The 20161-nt window shown below is 35.7% G+C and overlaps 1 protein-coding gene across 1 annotated transcript; it reads right to left on the minus strand.

Annotated features, from left to right (window-relative positions):
• Window positions 1-495: 495 nt before the first annotated feature.
• On the minus strand, window positions 496-19267 carry LOC127844701 (hemocyte protein-glutamine gamma-glutamyltransferase-like). The gene is made up of 16 exons (XM_052375128.1): window positions 18203-19267; window positions 17299-17514; window positions 14286-14513; window positions 13620-13877; window positions 13164-13282; window positions 11244-11348; window positions 10745-10919; window positions 10251-10386; window positions 9762-9817; window positions 9392-9554; window positions 8705-8817; window positions 7736-7860; window positions 3583-3784; window positions 2603-2763; window positions 1784-1920; window positions 496-1370 (listed from the first exon to the last, which is right to left on the minus strand). The coding sequence occupies exons 2-16, from the start codon at window positions 17498-17500 to the stop codon at window positions 1232-1234; spliced, it is 2319 nt and encodes a 772-aa protein (XP_052231088.1). The 5' UTR covers window positions 17501-17514; window positions 18203-19267; the 3' UTR covers window positions 496-1231.
• Window positions 19268-20161: the final 894 nt, after the last annotated feature.

Consider the following 20161-nt stretch of genomic DNA (forward strand, 5'->3'; position numbering starts at 1 on the left):
GTTGGGGAATTAGTCGCTCGCTATGAAAAAGGAACACCTCACACATTTCTTGTGATGCATTTTTGGCAACGATATTCACCAAAGATTCTTAACCGTATGTGTAACGAGAGAATACTTCCAACTATTTGGTTGACCTTGTATAGGAGAAATGCATGCTATTACAACGCAGTGTTATAAATTAAACCCGTTACTAGTGTACAGTAAGCAATGAATGTTCTCTTTAATCGTGAGGAAAACAGACCAATGTCTAGTCTACCGCTTTAACTCTCTCTTGGAGCGCTGTTTACAGCCTGTGGCCATGGAACGTTGACAGTTTCATTTTTTTTCATTCCACCATGTCGGCGATATCGCCTCTTGTCACATCATTGATTATCATTTGAAATGTGTCCAAAGCTTCTTAATTCAAATTAAGGTAAACCTATGTAAATTGATCACAACGCTGGCGGCAAACTATCTGGTAAAATTTTAACAAATAAACCAATATACATTTTATCATTTGTTTCACAATTTATTCAAATAAAAGAAAAAAACTATAATGTTGTTATACGGCAGTCACAAATAGTTAAAGCAAAAAGACAAATACATTAAGCTCTGTTTATTTCGAAACAATTATCAATGCACCAAGCAGCCGTTATCAACATAATGAATACATGTACACACAGGACATTCTGGCACTGTGTTCTGGAGTAACACAGTTCTACATCAATTGTTGAACAATAATAATGTATAATTATATAAAGCTTATAGAATTTCATACGCATTCACACAAAATGTATAAGCGAATTCTGAATTCGTGAAAATAAGATATTAATGAAACTTCACTAGCACACTATACATAAAATTAAAATAACTCAAATGAAAAATGTCGGTTCATTAAACATTATCATGAAAAGGCGTTAAAAATGAAAACATAGACGATATATTTTATTATATCAAATTGACAAACCACAAACAAAAATAATAACAACAACTAAAACGAACCACGTGTAACGCGATCGGGTTGCAAAACGACTTGAATCAAATTGACTTGAAAAACTGTGTACCTAAAACACATTAAGTTAGATTTTTATTATTAAAGTGTATTTAAATATAAACATAAATAAAAAGTACATTTTGCTTTGGGCGGTCTTTTAAAGAATCGCTTAAACCTAAAATTGGCGATTAATTAAAATTTGGATTGTCATTACACCGCGTTTCATTTCGTTGTACTGCGCATACTCTGTTTCCACTACTATGCCACGGTGACCGGATGTGACGTGGTAATGGCGGAAATCTGCCTGCAGTTGAAGTACACAACAATCTCCTTGGCGCCAACCTTTACTGGCGTCATCTTAAACGTCCCCAGGAACATCTTCTTGACGTCAATGTTACTGGAAAATAGTGTAAGAGTATGCATATCTATACTGACAGAAGACAACTTCCAGTAAGAATGTGTTTTTTTTCAATATATATGGTTTCATGTTTTACTATATTATTTTGATTCCACTCGAGACTATATTATCTTGCTGAGGTTTATACCGAGAAACACCATAAAAATTCTAAAAACTAGGAATTTTATTATTTTTTAATATTTGTTTGGCTTAAACCTGTTTATTTAATCATACAAACGAAAGACAAACACAAATTTTATATTAAGGGCTGATCGAGTTATTAGAAAGATAAAACAACAAAAATATTCCTTATATGCAGAGAACTCACAATGTTGTTTAATTTCAAATATCAGGAAAACGTAAACATTAAGCAAACACAGTGTATTAAAATGAGAAACATATTTCACGCATACTTTTGTGCGTAGACGACAGGTTTCTGAATGCCTGGTCCCTCAACGCGCAGCTCGCATTGGGTCAAGGTCACCGGAAGGGGATTCTCAAAGGATACCTGAACCGAGAAACTGTCCCCGACCTTGGCAGCGTTCGGCGCCTATACGATGGAGAAACAAACATCGTGAAGAAGGTTTATTTTGTTTCTCGATAACAATTTAACCTCTATCCGTGAATAACGTCATACACAAATACACTGAAAACTTTAATGTAGTTCAAAGACCATTAAAATAAGTTTTTAACAACCGTCCATTACGAATTGATTTGAACATGTAATTCAATGCATTCGTTGACTAATCATATGTTTAAAGTTGTATTGGTAAATATCACATGTTTAAATAATTCAAATAGAAGAGTCTAGAATAAAATAGAATAGAGACAAACAACAGACAGATGTGGCTATGAATTTGTGTCTAGTGTCTACTGGTTAATTGTCAATTGTGTCTACAGTATTAGTTTTAAGTTTTTCAAAACTTAAACATACTATTTAGAATATGTCTAGCTTTACTTTGGAAATGTCACTCAACTAAAGTGTCTATTTAAATTTAGGTTTGTTTCTTTATTTATTTGGAAACGCTCTCCGTCAAAAGACCTGCAAAAATCCCAAATGGCTGGCCTTGCGTTGTCTAACATTGAAACAGAAGACTCAACCAAGTATTTTTTAAATGCCAGATTTGGTTTTACCATATATATTCTTCTATAATCAATGATATTTATTTTGGAAATTAACACTTAATACATTAGTTAAAATTCCCCAAAATCGCTTATCATAAGTCTATCACCTTGATTTTAAGGCGCGGTTTGCGCAGGCGCAGTTCGTCCCGGATCACGCAGTGTTGCCTCGTTTCCTTGACGATACAGACACACGAGATATTGCACAGGCAGTGGTCTGCTAGGTCGTCCAGGTACTGGGTCGCTGGCACGCTGTACTCCATGCTCTTCGCTGTTTCAGTGACATATTTGAAGATAAACGATCGTTAATAAAGCTTAACCCATTTATGCCTAGTGGACTCTCCCATCCTTCAAAACTTGATCAATTTATTTCCAAAACTAGGGATGTCTAGTATATTCATTTCTATGTTTAGAATATTTCTTACAGATATTCCTTAAAGCAAACAGCGCAGACCCAGATGAGACGCCGCATCATGCATCTGGGTATACGCTGTTTGCCAAGGCCTTTTTTCTAGACGCTAGGCATAAATGGGTTAACATATTGCTACTCTATTTAACCTCTTAACGATGATTAAGACGTCATAAACGTACTATTTATCTCGTATCACCTAAATTGAATCCGTATTAAGTTGTTTGAAAAGTTTATATACAGACAAATCTACACATTATTTAATGTATTAATTACTTAATCACCATAGTATTACATAATATATAATATTGATACTAACAAACAATCAGCCTATTTGCATATTTTTATAGCAAAACGAGGAAGGCTGATACTAGCATATATATGAGTCGTGTTCTGAGAAAACTGGGCAAAATGCATGTGAGTAAAGTGTCGTCCAAGATTAGCCTGTGCAGTCCGCACAGGCTAATCAGGGACGACACTTTCCGCTTTTATGGTATTTTTAGTTTCAAGGAAGTCCCTCCTTACCGAAAATCAAGTTTAAGCAGAAAGTGTCGTCCCTGATAAGCCTGTGCAGACTGCACAGGCTAATCTGGGAAGACACTTTACGCACATGCATTTTGCATTAAATATACATATACACAGACACCGTCAATTAGAAACCGTGTATCACATTTAACCTACTTTGGCCGGGTACCAACTCCACTGCGGAAATTTTCCGGGAAAGCAGCTCCCGGTGGAAGACGCCGGTGTAATACATGCTGCCGAGTACGAGAGTGCCGTTGCACGTGCGCCGCTCCTGACCCGTATTCTCCAAGGTCACGGTCAGCTTGATGTCATTACCCATGAACGTGTCCGGGTCACTCACCACCGACAGTTTCACGTCCTGGCATCGACGACAAACAAAACTAGGTATTGTATCAAATACTAAAATACTTCAATCAGGTAAATAATAAAATACATTTAAAAATGACAATGTATACATTGTATGTTTCCCAACTGTATCATTTAGGGATATCCTTTGCTTGTGGGTTAATGCACCATTTTATGTCATGAGTATGTAAGATATATTTTCTATGATCACGTCTAAAATTGATTGGATGTGCCTTATCATGTTCAAACACCTGATGAGATGTACATATTGTGCTCGATGCATGGAACATATATGTATTAAGAATGTATATTTCATAGTTTCTCATTTAGTATAGGCGGTTTGAAATGTGACATTGTTAGTTATAGATAATCTATCATATATATATATATATATATATATATATATATATATATATATATATATATATATATATATATATATATATATATATATATATATATATATATATATATATATAATAAAAGTAAAAACACGTGTCTGGGATTTTAAATATATATTGATTTAGCCAACGCGTTTCGCATAGCTCATCAGGGCATAATACAATATATTACAACGTCAAAATGTCATGGAGATAACGTCATATCAATTATGACGTCATAACGTCAATAAATATTAAATGAAATTTAATTTGGGTTTAAATACATGTATAAAATGTTGTTCTTTTGCTAACCTAGCTGAAATATTGTTCGAAAATAGCTTATAAAATGGAAATATTTTAAATTTTGGTTCATTATGTGAACATTCATCTAAATGTTTACTTAAAGGCATCTGTCTTGTTGAGGGGTCTCGCATTTGTTGTTCATGGACAGATCGCCTATTTCTAAGTTTATCGCCAGTTTGGCCTATATAATATTGTTTGCATCCATTGCATAAGAATACATAAATCACATTTTGTATATCACATGACATATTAGTTTTTATTTTGAACATTTTGTCATTAAAATCAAAAGAATTCCCTTCAATAATATAACCACACAGGGCGCATCTAGAGTCATTACATTTGGATACTCTTGGTTCTTGAGATGAAAAGTAAGATTTGGTTAACAGACGTTTTAAATTAGGTGGCTGTCGCTTACATTTTATTATCTTCTGATTTGAAATTATTTTATTCATAACCGGGTCTGTTTGTAAAATGTCAATGTTGTTTTTTAATACGCCAAACAGTTCTTTATTTTTTGGATTTTGTGTTGAAATAAATGGAATTATATTACTCTTGTCTTTTTGTGTTGATTTTGAAAGTAATTCATGTTTAGGGATGGAAAGTGCTTTTTTAATACCTGTATTTATAATAGATTGTGGATATTTTCTTTGAATAAGTGAATGCTTAAGTTCATTTAAACGTTTTAGTTTAAGTTTATCATTCGAAACTATGGTGCAGATCCGTTTCGCTAAAGTGAAAGGAATATTTATCTTTGTGTGTTTATTATGACACGAGGTAAAATTAAGATATTGTTTAGAATCAGTTTCTTTGTAATATATATCAGTATTAATTTCAGTATTGTTTTTTATAATCAATATATCAAGAAATGGTAACTCGAGTGTGCTTGTTTGCATTGTAAACTTGATATCCGAATGTAAGTTGTTTAAAATAGTATAAAAGTTTTGAAGTTCATAGGGAAATTTTGTCCAGAAAATAAAGCAATCGTCTAGAAATCTTTTCCAAAATGTTTTTATAAAAGAAAGAAATTCATCATTATAAATTGATCCAATTCTTGCATATAGTTTTTGTTCTAAAAATCCCACTACCAATGTAGCGTATGTTGGCGCGAATTTAGTACCCATTGCAGTCCCTTTAGATTGGTTGTAGTACTTATCATCAAAATTGAAGTTATTATTTTCAAGTATTATTTTTATGCCTTCTTTTATAAACCGTTGCGAAAACCTTTCATTAACCGAATCTGGATATTTTTGAAGCCAATAATCAATAGCTTCTAAACCAAGAGTATGCGGTATATTAGAATATAAATTAATTACATCAAATGATACTAATGTACTTGACTCTGGAACTTGTGAAGGCATATGTTTTAGGAAATCTATGTTATTTGTTATATTGCTATTGACATATTTTACAAACGGTTTTAACAAGATATCCAATAAAGAACTTAAACGACTTGTTTCACAGTTAGTTCCAGCGACTATTGGGCGAAAGTTTAAATCGTCTGGATCCATTAACTCTATATATTCTGAATTGCTGTGTTTAATTGCATCCTGAATGATTTTACTTTTATGAATTTTTGGAAGACCATAAAATAGGCTTGTTTTCCATTCGAATTTTACTAAGAAATCATTTTCCTGTTTAGTTAGTTTATTATTTTCCTTTAGTAAATTGCGTATTTTTGAAAGTGTTATTTGACTACCATTATCAGGGATTTGTTTATAATATTCAACGTCATTTAACATTGCTAATAATTATCTTCTATAAAAGTCTGTATTCATTATAACAATTCCGCCACCCTTATCTGCTTCTTTAATAGTTATGGATTTGTCTTCTGCTAATAAATCTATAGCTTTTCTTTCTTTTAATGATATGTTATGTTTAGTGTCATTTTCCATTTGAGAATGTTGAAGGCAAAGTGTTCGAGTAACATTTATATAATGGTCTAGTGTATTATTTCTATGTTTAGGTGGATGAAAGGACGTTTGATTTTTTACAATAGAATTGTTTGTATTATTATGATCACTATTATTAAAAAACTCTTTAAGCCTAAGTGATCTATGAAAATCATCCACATCTTTTATTTGATCATAAGAATCATTTTTATATTTAGGTGTTGATGTAAATTTAAAACCCCTCAATAAGACGTCAATTTCAGTTTGAGATAATGATCTTTTTGAAAAATTGTAAATTTTTGTAAATAATTTTGAATTTTCAGCTAGGTTACCTAAAGTTTCTATGTCGGACTGCTCCACTCCCTGCCTCCTTCTAAAAAATCAACGTTAAATTCGCTTGGTTTGTCGTCGTTATCTTGTAATATGTCGTCGCTCGTATTGTTGTTGTTTCTATAGTTTCTTCTGTATGAAGACCTTGTGTTATCTCTTATATTGCTTCTGTTTGAAGTGGAATTGTTTCTTTGGAAATTGTTATGTAATTCGATGTTGGTATTATTAATTTTTAAAAGAACTTCTCTTACAATACTTTCCACATCTATATTTTGTAAACAGCTTGTTTGATTTTGTTGCAGATTTCTTCTTTGCGAATGTTGTTTATTGGTGTTTCTTTCTTGACTGTTGTAGTTGTATGTTGTTTTCAGATTTTGGTAGTTGGTGGTATTTTTTCGGACAGCATCCGCATATGAAGAGGGTTGATTTTTGTTTACGAAGTCTTGTTTTTTAAAGAATGGATTTTTATTTTCATGTTCCTTTATGAATTCTTCTTCGTATTTTGAAAGCCATTTTTCATTGTTTCCCCATCTTTTATGTGAAATTTCTTCATTTCGTTGCGTTTCCGTTTTCCAAAGTTCTACCAGTGTCCGTGCTGTTCTTCCGTTGCATTTTGAATTTATCAATTTGAATATTTCTTCGTCGATGCGCTTGAATTTCTCACAGTTTGAAGAAGCACGTAATGACTGCAATTCTGTTTGGATATTGAAGTCATTCAATACGGCCTTTTCTCTAACTGATTTCTGATCGATATTTTCATTCGGTATTTCTTTTTTCTGTAAATGTTTTGGTATTACCATTGGATGAGCTATGCGAAACGCGTTGGCTAAATCTATATATATTTAAAATCCCAGACACGTGTTTTTACTTTTATTATATAATATTCACAATCTGGATTATTACATTTTACTTATATAACTATATATATATATATATATATATATATATATATATATATATATATATATATATATATATATATATATATATATATATATATATATATATGTAACTGCCATCATAGAAACATTCCACACTTTATATATCGTGTTTAGTAATTACAGTCACGGCGCAAATACAGTATTTTGTAGGCATATGCGTCTTTACCTCTGCAGTGGTTTCATACACGTCTGTCCGCTTTGAGAACTTGCTTGCCTGTCGGATAGCCGCCCTTTCCTCCTCGGAGCCTGCACGAAGAACACGTGCATCACAGAGCATAAGGTATGCGTTATTTTAGTACTGACATCGCAGCGCATATACATATAGTATATATATTATGAACGTTGGACTCCTAATCTTGTTAAAGGGGCCTTTTCACGTTTAAGAAAATTGACAAAATTGAAAAAAGTAGTTTCAGATTCGCAAATATTCGTCTTAATTATGATATTTGTGAGGAATCAGTAATACTGAACATTTACCATGCTCTAATATAGCGATTATATGCATCTTTTGAATATTTAAAAACCTGAAAATAATAGAAAGCGTTGCAACGCAGAACGATTTAATAATTTGGAGAGTTCTGTTGTTGTCGTTATAATTTGTGAAACTACGAAGATTGCTTATACAAAGTATAAAATACGTCTGTCATACATATTTGGCAGGATGGCCGAGCGGTCAAATTGGTCGAGTTTTTACTCCAGGGGTATGTGGTTCGAGCCCGACTGAGGGTTACTTGTATTCTTTTTTTACTTTTTGTTTCTTGATTTTTTTACTGGAGCTTTTTAGATCGAATGTTTACATTTATCAATATAAAAATCAATATAATGACAAACTTCAAAACATGCCAAAATCTGTGAAAAGGCCCTTTTAAAGCAAGACTGATATTTGAGTCGCCGCCATAAGTTTTGCCGTTGACAATGTATATTGTGTTCTTTATGATTTATGAAAAAATCGCTGCAAGTTTACTGGAGAACCTTTGGCAATGATCAATTAAAAACTGTAAATTGCTTAATTACCGTATGAATTTTATTTAAATATTGCGCTTTTTAAAAAATACTATCATATTCCGTCAAATAAAGATAAGACAATCACCTTCCTCGAACTTGTACTGGTTGGTGACATCCTCTCTGTCCGGGTCCCCGTGCTGCATCTCCCGCCAGGTGGCACGACCGAAGGCTCTCTTAGTGCTGATGAACATGCCAACGCTAAAAAGAGCATTATAATAGTGTTTGACATTTTTTGTGAGAAACCGGAATTAACAGACGTTCGTGACGGCGACATTTCTTCGCGGATCAGAATGTGCGTCCTGCACAAGAACGTTGCGTACGTTTTTTTTATTTTTTTAATTGAGCGCATTTAAGGCAGTTTTTGATCATTGAAAGTGACAGAAGTTTTGAATACATAGAGGTTTCGAGCAATATTACGTGGACAATTTTAAGCATTTTAAAGCATATTTATTTTTTCTGAATTATAGTTGTATACACATTTACTGGGAGCGTGGTTAATTTTAATGCTGACGAGGTTCTTTCTTAAACATACCGAGGCCGTTGTAGATGTAGTTGACTATCTGTGTTAACGGCGCTGTTTTGGGTGGAAACTTACACGTATAAACGTTTCATACGTGTATCGAACAAAAATATGAAGACCCCTACATGAAACCTAACCAATGGCAATGGCGGTTAATCTTATAAGATGCAAGCGTGGAATGACTGAGAATGTGTGCATACAACAAAAACAAACACTGCGAATGGTGGATAAACCAAGAGAACACTTTCTGACCTGTTTTTGACAACTTGCTTGCGCTCTATGGCCCCGTCCTTGCCGAGGAACCAATCGACCCTGTCGGCGTTCACTTCCGCAAACACGAAGGGGCCGTCATAGGGCAGGTTTACATTGCCCTCCTTGATGGCTCGCAGGGACATGGGACCCATGCAATATACGCCTAGGATAGTTGAATGTATATTATAAGTATTGGTGACAGTAGTAGTAGAAGTTATATTAGTCGTAATAAATGTAGTAGTAGTAAAATCAGTAGTAGGAGCAATAATAGTAGTTTATTTCACACGATATTCTCATATAGTTGTATGTTTTGGAAACGTTTTTGTACAATAGTTTCACTCAGTAGAAAATTCAGTTCTTCGAATGTTACCTCCGCTGGTTTCCTGTGGGGTATATTGTCGAAGGACTACTTTCCATATGTAAGCACTTTCGCATCAACGTCATATTTTTATTCATAAAATTACATTTTAAATAAGCGCCTTTATTACACCGACTGGCTCCAGTAAAGGTAATGAAATGTTCGACCTATACTGTTTACTAAATTTTAATCGTTAAATACAATTATTTACTTAACTTGACTATGTTCAACCCGTACTCGTTTTTACGGAAAATGGTCTACAGCAACATAATAAATGAAAAACATTAAATTGTATGCTTCTTTTGAAGGCATGCCTATTTTTGTAACACTGCTTATTTTATTTAATGTACTGCGTAGACACCAAGCCCTGATTCTAATCAGGAAACTTACTCGAGTGTGACTCAATATGTGTAAGGTTTTCGAAGCAATTGATCTAAAAATAAAAAAAAGGTTTAAGCTAAATTTAAAAGCTTATGAATGTATGTGTCCGCGACGACTCACCATACAGAATCGTCATACTCCTTGAGTGGTTTTAATTCCGCGTCGTAGTGGAAGTCATAGGTGATGCTCCCGTCCGTGTCATGCGCAGACGCAAAGTTCGTCACGCTGCGCGCGGGAATCCCAAGAGCACGGCACACTGGAAAGAGGGATGCAGATTTTACTGGACATTTTAACAAAATGCAAATGTTACCATTATGCCTGCTCAGTTTAATTTTGTATTATTTCAAAGATTTACAATTCGACAGATATTTATTCCTTACTTTAACATTAAACATGTTCCTTATAAAATGATCCAATGATTCATAAAATAAAACATGTAGTATTTTATCCAGTATCCAGTCGTGAACAAATTTAATGTCACTTGCATCAAATGACGCTATTTAAGCGTTGAAAACCAAACAGTGTTTCCATCACATGTGTAATGGAGACTGATCTTCTTTCAATTGTCAACGGAAGGTTATCACTATAAAAACAATTGTTCTCGTGTCCCCTACCCGTGGTCACTAGTCCAGAGAATACCCAGCACTGGCCGAACTTGACGGTCGTCTTTGTTTTGTAGAACTGTTCAAGTATGGCCACACTTCCGGTCCAGTCCAGCGGTGAGGTGCCGCCCGTGTATTTTCCGCTCCAGTTACCAGCCATAACACCGCCGTCGTCGTTACTGTTCACCTTTAGACGATTAAAAAAATAACAAGAATGAACACGACGGTAATAAACTGTACGGGCTAAGTAAGTCACTATTAAGTACACTAACCTATTCGTAAGGGTGATATTTTGAGGACATGAGCATTTCTGTCACCGTTTCATAGTTGACGTGGGATTAAGCAAAAGTTTTATATTACTTTTCACATGTTAATTAACACTTCGCATTATTAGATAAATCAATGAAAATCTAAACCCCCTTTCCCCATGATTTAGTTGAACGTTAAGCTTGTGGTATCCAAATGGAATGGGTGGCTATTCGAATAAGCTGAAATAAGGTTTGCTTCCTACCTGTTTTGAGATCGCACGTGAAACTACCACCGGATCTCCTCGGGCTTGATCCTTAACGCTCTTGTCTAACAGGTAAAGACAGCAGTCCAGTACGTCACCCGTGAACTGAAGATATAATATAGAAAGTGGGACATAGAACATTGCAAAATATGGTGAAACACATATAAAAATACTACTAACACGGATAATAGAACATTGAGCATGGCTCATGAATCATTTGAGTCATGTTCTGACAAAACTGAGCTTAATGCATGTGTGTAAAGTGTCGTCCCAGATTAGCCTGTGCAGTCCGCACACATTTTATATCGCTTGGTTATTGAACATGAATTATGTAACATTTAAAGCTCACTGAATATGGATTTAGACCAGTTAGTATGGAGCATTGCAAATGACCTTGAACGTTAATCATGCACTCTTTAAAATGGATCATCAAAATGGTTCAATTAACATGGATAACTGAGTATGGCTCATTGAAAATGACCAATAATAACTGAATACAGATATTAAAATGTGTCTTGTTCTGAGAAAATTGGGCTTAATGCATGTGCGTAAAGTATCGTCCCAGATAAGCCTGTGCAGTCCGCACAGGCTAATCAGGGCCGACACTTTCCGCTTTTATGGTATTTTTGGTTTCAAGGAAGTCCCTGCTTGCCGAATATCAAGTTTAGGCGGAAAGTGTCGTCCCTGATTAGCCTGTGCGGACTGCACAGGCTAATCTGGGATGACACTTTACGCACATGCATTATGCCCAGTTTTCTCAGAACACGGCTCAAATATGGCACCTTGAATTCGGGTCATTAAGCACGGCTATTGGTAATTGATTTGGATAATTGAACAGGGAACGTGGCGTATGGTTAATTGAACATCGTTAATTAATTTCAGTAATTGAATAAGGATTATTACTTAAGAGTTATTCAACAGCTTATCGAATATCAATCATTAGACATGGAACATCGACTTTGGATCATTAGCCATTTACAATTAAACATAAGCAGATTGACTATGGGTCATATATGATTATGTAACATGGGCGATATAGCAAATGTATAGAACAAAGCAATGCATAATATCAACCAGAACTCGGAGCATCGAGAATATGGCATAGGGCAAAGGACATAAGTGCAATTTCATTTCTTATAACTGAACAGACAGTTTATTAAGACAGATACATTATGCACATGTACAACGTCTTAAATACATACAAAGTTGAAATAAAGTTATGGCACGCATCAATTTATAAAAAAAGTGTTAAATGTAATTAATCCAAAACCAAGGTTATATATAATTGTATTGTACATTTAGATTTTAAATTTGGCAATATCTATGTGTCAATATATAAAATAAATGCATGTTAATTGTACAAAAAGAAATTTTACAAAAAAAAATAAGAAGAAGGTACCATTCAATGGTAGTAAAGAGTAACTTTAATTAGCAAAATATTGTCGGAATAAATTAAAAACAAAATAATTATCAACATTCATCAAGCTATGATTTAAAATCTGTTATTTCATGATCAGGTTGTATAAAAAAAATTATATTAAGACTTTCTTCTGGGTTCTGTTAAAAATTCTGTACGTCATTGACTATCTGTGTATATACTTTGCTGTAATATGTGTGTTCTCAAGGGCTTAAAGCCTAATGTATTTTGAAATAAACTCTCAACTCTAAACTCTATGAAATGAGTCGCGTTCTGACGAAACTGGGCATACTGCATGTGCAGTCCGCACAGGCTAATCAGGCAAGACATTTTCCGCCAAAATTGGATATTTTCTGAGAAGAGACTTCATTTTAACGAAAAATCTCATAGAATCGGAAAGTGTCGTCCCTGATAAGCATGTGCGGACGCACATGCATTATGCCCAAATTTCTCAGAACACGACTCAAATCTCGAAAATGGCACCATCATAACGTAAGATGTACCTGGCCAAACACCCATGGCTTAGGGGAGATCCTTTTGTAGTCGCCCGAATATATCTTGCCTGTCTCGTTAAGAATGTACTCGTTCAAGAGATGTTCGTCCTTCATGAAGACTCCATCCTCTAAAGCAGATGATAAAATGGATATTCATGAATCTAGTTTTTAACTTTACAACTTGTATCCATTTCTCAAACTATGTTACCTATGATTTCGGAAGACATGGTAAGAAGTTTGTTTGTAAGCGTCACCGATTTTCTAAACCGTTATAGCTATCAAATAACAATTGGGTCCAGATGGCGCTAGATCGCTCACCTGTGTAGTGTTTTGTAGGGAAGTGTGTTTTCAAAATTTTGCTTTAGCTCATGCGATCTCTAATTTAAGTAATTCTCACTTTAAAAAATACAACGGCGAAAGAAAAAAAGTATAATTACTAGTGTATGGGCATAACAAAAGTCTGACCTTTGAACCAAGGGTTGAACAGGATATAAATCGGGTCCTTGTGCTCATATCGATAGACGTTAATGGACGTGTCGGAACGCTTCACGACGTCAATCTTCATTGACCACTTGCCGACGAACGCCGTCGGCGGGGTCGTTATTTCCACTGTCAGAGCGTTGTCGGCCTCGCCGCTGATCCATCCACCCCATTCGCCCTTGACGTCATCAGCCGAGAGTATGAACTCTACGTGCGTCCCCTTGGTGGGCAGCGGACGGGATCCTGGGCAGGAAATCAAGCGACAACGTTATGTCGTTGCATGATGTTAAGGACTGACAAGGTAATGTTGCATGATGTTAAGGACTGACAAGGTAATTTTGATTGCATTCAGGTTAGCACTGCGTAAGCATAGATATTTTTGTATCACAACGGAACATTGTTGGCTCAGTGATTTGTTATGAAATTTGAGTTAGACGTGATTATTTTCATTAGTCAGATGTTACCGAAGTGTATTTCAATGTATAGAGAGACGTGCATTTTAATGAATATTGTGACGTGCATCAAATAAATATAATCGAACTCGCAATTAGAGAAAATAATCTGTTTATTTTGACTTTGTAAATGATTGGGCTTCAAACAATTTTTACAAGAATTTCCGGGATATGTTTAAATCGATAGTTATCCACCTACCGAACTGGAAGACAAAGCGAAGGTCGTCTGCACCCGGGTCGTACTTCCGGTTGAACGTGATGATCACGGTGAAAGGTTGTCCGCGTCGTGCGACAAGAAACTCCCGCTCGTCGTATACTGCGGCGTCTGTGATGTCGAACTCCGCCGTGTGGTGGCGCAGCACGTTAGACCGGATGTCGAGGTTTACTGCCGCTACACTCAGCACTTCTGGTGCACTCTTATCGGGTGCTAAAACGAACATTTAGTTTCAAAGCTTGATAACTTTCATCATAAATGCCTGGCAAGAATTGTAAGTATTATACATGTTCAATAGTCCTTGGGTTATCGACTATAAGATCACTGTAAACTAAGTTGTTATTTGATCGATTGCATTGCATGTGAGTTGATCAAGAATGTTCACATTTACTGTTTTGATACACGAATATAATTGAAGAACGAAACAGAGTTTACACCTCCTTGAACCACTGAACATTGGATTTAAAAGCTTAACCAATCGGCAATCCCAGCTGTTACATTACGCCATGCATTTGATACTTCATAAAATCAATCATCATTATAGCATAGAATATAACGAATCAACATACACACACAAATAATTCAAATCGTTTTGAGTTTGGACCGCTTTACAATTTTATTAATTTCTGATGATGATTTCTCATAAAAGAAAAATGAGTTGTTTTCTTCAGTCAGAGTCTTCTCTAGTAGTGTTATTTTGCCCCCTTATGTACAATGTTATCATATATTTCGAATCTGTGACAAAATGTTGGACACATGATATTTACTCTTTAGACACTCTTTGTAAAAGTTTCTTAAAGTAACGATACAATGTTTGAAGACGTCTAAGAAGTCTAAGTTATATGTTATTTTAACTTATCTTATTATTGTCCTTTGATGTTTTGTACCAGTCGTAGGTTAAGGTTCGATCCTGTTTTGCAAAACGTCTGAACAATAAACGATTTAGAGGTTGGCGATGTCAGTATTTATTGTACAATATCACGAAAAATTGTGTCCGTTTCGAGATATGACATGGGATTCGCAGTGTTCTGTTTCTTAACGGTTGGTGATGGTAGCATAGTCTGCCCCTTTAACCTCAACTCGTCTTTCAGCGCCTGATTGTATGTAAGTGCAACGTCAGGCGTGGGCTACATTAGACAAGAGATTAATATTTGTCTCAGTGAATTTAGCCGTTAATATTATAGGATTCGAAGTTTTAATGATTTTATTGCATGAAGTTATAAGACTTTAATAACCAGCGATAGAACACATTGATATAGAATCTATTAACGTCCAACGAAATGTTGAGAAAATGTCCATACAGTAAACACGAATTAATAAATGCAAGTATCACGTTTGTTAAAAATACGTTGACTTAGCGAATTGGGAAACATTCAGTTTTGTCTTTTCTTACTTTCAAGTTATTCTGTAAAAACTGCTTGATGGTCTATGCTCTGGGGTAAAGCGTAAAGGATGTTCACTTTTGAGAAATTTGCCACTTGTGTGCATTCTCCACATAGAAAACGTTTATTTTTGGGTTCTGAGACATATGTGATTACAAACGTCTTTATCAGCGTTGCGCTAAACATAATTTGGTCTTCATGTATGTTATTAATCATCTATTTGTGTTATTCCATGTAAAACGTTACTGTTTTATACAAATAACATTTTCTCCTACTAGATTAAAACAGTCCGCACAGGCTAATCAGGAACGACACTTTCCGCTTTTATGGCATTTTTAGTTTCGATGAAGTCCCTCCTTACCGAAAATCAAGTTGAGACGGAAAGTGTCGTCCCTTATTAGCCTGTGAGGACTGCACAGGCTAATCTGGGTCGACACTTTACGCACATTCATTAAGCCCAGTTTTCTCAGTACAAGGCCCAATACATCGGCGATTGGGCGCCTCAATAAATTCCCAATGCATTGAAACTTCAGCAGCATAATAACCAAAGACCTTACTACACCAGTCGACAAAATTATCGTTGATGGGACCTTTGCGTGAGATCACCTAAAAACGGTGTAACGGTTTCGTGCCGTCGGTTATACTGTTTCCTTTCTATCAACCAGGTAGTTATTAGTTTATTAAAATTTTATTTGTCTGTGAATAGATGTCTTCAAGAATAAAGAAATGAAAATAGTGAGACTTAATTTATTTATACTTCCAAACTAACATTAATTAAAGTCATTTCTTAAAAAACATCAAAAGAAATAAAAGTGACCAACGCTGATCAGAACTAATGTGTTTTTTTTTTAAATTGCATGAACTTGGACTCTGTTGAGTGTTATTATAATATGGATCGTGCGTCTGTTCTGTTTATAACACGTGTAGTCCACACATGCTAATAATGGACGACCATTTCCACCTAAACTGGATTTGAGCTAAGAAGAGAGTTTCTTTACACGAAAAATACCATAAAAGCGGAAAGAGTCGTCCCTGATTAGCCTGTGCGGACTGCACCGGCTTATCTGGGACGACACTTTACGCACATGCATTAAACCACCTTTTACACGGATCACCGCCCATATAATAATACCTGCGGTTAACAAAAATTGTTCACTTGGCAAATGTTAATACAATAGACACAGTGTTTACCCCTAGGTTTGTAAAAGTCCGTATTCAATAAATAAATTTGACCTCCATTCTCATGTTGATAATTCATATCAGCAGACTTTCAATTTGGAAACATGATATTCTCAAGGACTTCTTCTGATAACACATCACATTCATTTCATACCACGCACGCTTGACGTGTCCAACGTTTATAAACACACACTTGGTAGAAGCAATAGCACTAAGGACTACTAAAAGTTATGAAACTTATAAATAACCTCTTGACGCCGACCACGATAAGGATGCGATTATTTCGAAAAGAAATAATATTGTGCATCGGCATTATATTCAAACTGGGAAGTTTTTTATTGACGTAAGTCTAGAAGTCCAAGCATAGTCTTGAGAATACGTTCTTGGATAAAAAAAGGACGAAGGAACATGAATGTATTAGCAAACGGATGCCATACCGGTCTCGTCGGTGTCCTGCTCGGAGTCTCTGTCATCTGACCCGCCGGGTAACCAAGAGGGTAACCAAGAGGGGCGGTTGCCGTTCACGGACACGAAGCGGCGTTTCAGGGCGCTCTGCTCCATGTTGAGACTCCACGTGAGACCGCGTCCCCCATACGAGCAGCGTGCCCGCTGGTCATGGTAACAAATGCGGCCTTCCATTATTTAAGACGGTACTGCAATCAGGCAATATTTATTCTAACATAATATACGCTATAGCTTAAAAAAAGAATAAAATTGCCGTTGTAAAGTTACTCATTAAGCACGCGAAAACAATAAATTGTACTACAACTATGGCCCATGTGGACACGTTTCAGAACGCGCAATATGGGGACAAAATTAATAGACATATATACATAATTTTATCCCATTATCAGACGTGCATTGTCGAAATAAACCACTGTGGAATAAATTTTCCTCTATTTCGTCAGTGCTGAAATATAGCTGTCACGCGGGGCGTAGAATGGTCATATTACTCGGAATCAACTATAAAGTAATCATTTTTAGTAAAATCGAATCAGATTCAACAGCAATCCGCACAGGCTAATCAGGGTCGACACTTTCCGCTTTTATGACATTTTTCGTTTCTTCTCAGCAAAACTCCAATTTAGGCGGAAAGTGTCGTCCCTGATTAGCCTGTCCGGACTGCACAGGATAATCTGGGATGACACTTTACGCACATGCATTAAGCTTCAGTTTTCTCAGAACACGACTCATATAAGCGCTGACTTCATCCTGTACAGTATGACAATTGCTATATAAGTACGGACGGATACAAAGCAACAAAAAATAAAATAAAAGAATAACAAGTTATATTAAATACGATAATTGTATACTTATTTAAATTATTTATCTAGTACGCACCTTTATGTCGAATTCGTAGTAACCGTCTGCACGCGTTTGTATATCGCCTAAGACTGGGAAAGACACCTTCAAACTAAAAATTGTCGAATGTCTTATTTATACCCGCTGCACGCTTTATGTTCCTCTTTCGCTCAAGTATTTGTAGGCATTCGCTTGCGTTGCACAATTTGCGCAATTGCACAATTTGCACAATTTGCAAAGAGCGATGTCGAGTGACACGTGCACAATTGACATGACGCCTTATCAGTGATCGCTCCGCCCACTTAATCACGTGGCTCAGCGGGAAGAAAACCTAGACACGCTAACACCAAAATGGCTTCTTTGCCTATAGACTGCATATAGATTTACGCGATATTCCGGATGATTTTATGGACTTGTTTAACTCCATATTACACTTGTAAAGGGGTTGATGCCATTTAGTTGTTCTGCAAATGCAAACAATATACGATTAAAGAGAACATCCGCTATTTATAACGGGTAAATCGGTACATTAAACACGCTCTCAAACGCTTGCGCGCTTACCGAAATCGAACCCGTTATTACGTGTAATGGTGGTATTTGCAATAAATTAACACTTCACCGGTATTTACCCGTGTTATTAACAAAATTATTACCGAAACATTCCCCCCTACCCGTGTATTTGACACGAAATAGCGCTTTATAACTGGGAATTCGGTGAAGTTTTACGCGCTTTCTGACGACGGGTGGGTACCTCAAACCCACATGTTATTGCGTATAAAAGTGATATTAATCATATTAGACATTGCTTATGGGACATTTATCAATCACTATAATTTAAAGCGCAAAAACAACACAGTAAGTTTGGACATTTTCTGACATAAAATTAGCGTTGTACGAAATGGAATACGGTCAGGCTTTTATAAATTAATAAGGCTACCAATATCAGACGCTCGCGCAGGTACCGACTTCCCCGAAGTTACCGAATTTATTGGTTAACTAATATCAGTAATAATAACTCTTTTACAATAGCATTTATCGATACGTCTTTATTAAAATAATAACAAAATGGTTTTCACTTGTTTCTGACACACACAGAAACGCGATTTTTAACGGGGATTTCGTAAAGTTACACAAATTGGGTACCAAAATTCTCAATTATTTTACATGCACACGTGACATAATACATACTTAATAATGCTTAGTTATTGCTTATATGACATTTCAAGTTTGTGAAATAAACTAATGTTCTATAAAGGGGAGGCGGAAAACTGCAACGGGCGAGGCATGGTCAGGGGTGATAACCCCAAAAAAGGGTTAGGGTAAGGGTTAGGGTTGGGTTTAGGCTAACCCAAACCCTAACCCGACCCTTAACACTAACCCAAACCCTAACCCTAACCCTCTAACCCCCCCTTGCGCAATACCATACCATGCCTCGCCCGTTGTCGTTTTCCGCCTCCCTCTATAAAGGGGATCTCGGTAATTCTTGAAGCTTCCACTCGCTCTTGTCAAGACCGCATTGCTGCGTTGGAAATGGTATAAATTTAATTAATTTAACTTATCTTTCTGGATACCAAATGTCAGAGCTGCATTAACCCTTTTTACACCGTTTTTGCTATATTTCATTTCCGTTTTTTTAATCCGAACAAAATAAACGAAACTCGTTTAAAAAATGAGATCTAGGCATTCGAGCTCCTAGTATGGATTAAAAGCGTTTATTGGTGACACCACATGAGTGCAAATGTGTAGATACCGTTAATAAGATAATATATCACATGTCACCTTCAAATAACATGTATGATGTCAATTAAGTGCATTACTATCAGAGTAATAAAACCCAGCATGCTTCATGCTGGGTTTTATTTCTCTTTAAGGTTCATGTAGAGGCTTCAATTTGAAAAATGTGGGACCCCTAGCATTGAACTCAAATTTGACTAAAGGAAGAGTGCCACATTGAAAATGTATACATATATGCTTTAAAGGATGTTTTTCCTTCAAACT

Source organism: Dreissena polymorpha, chromosome 9 (assembly GCF_020536995.1).
Source record: "Dreissena polymorpha isolate Duluth1 chromosome 9, UMN_Dpol_1.0, whole genome shotgun sequence".
NCBI classification, from domain to species: Eukaryota; Metazoa; Mollusca; class Bivalvia; order Myida; family Dreissenidae; genus Dreissena; species Dreissena polymorpha.

Excerpts from the sequence above, each read along its gene's own strand:
- LOC127844701 (XM_052375128.1), bottom strand. The coding sequence starts at position 17,500 with ATGGAAGGCCGCATTTGTTACCATGACCAGCGGGCACGCTGCTCGTAT. Across the intron at positions 13,878-14,285 it reads TCGCTTTGTCTTCCAGTTCG|GATCCCGTCCGCTGCCCACC; the intron begins GTAGGTGGATAA and ends TTTCCTGCCCAG. Across the intron at positions 9,555-9,761 it reads CCCACAGGAAACCAGCGGAG|GCGTATATTGCATGGGTCCC; the intron begins GTAACATTCGAA and ends CAACTATCCTAG.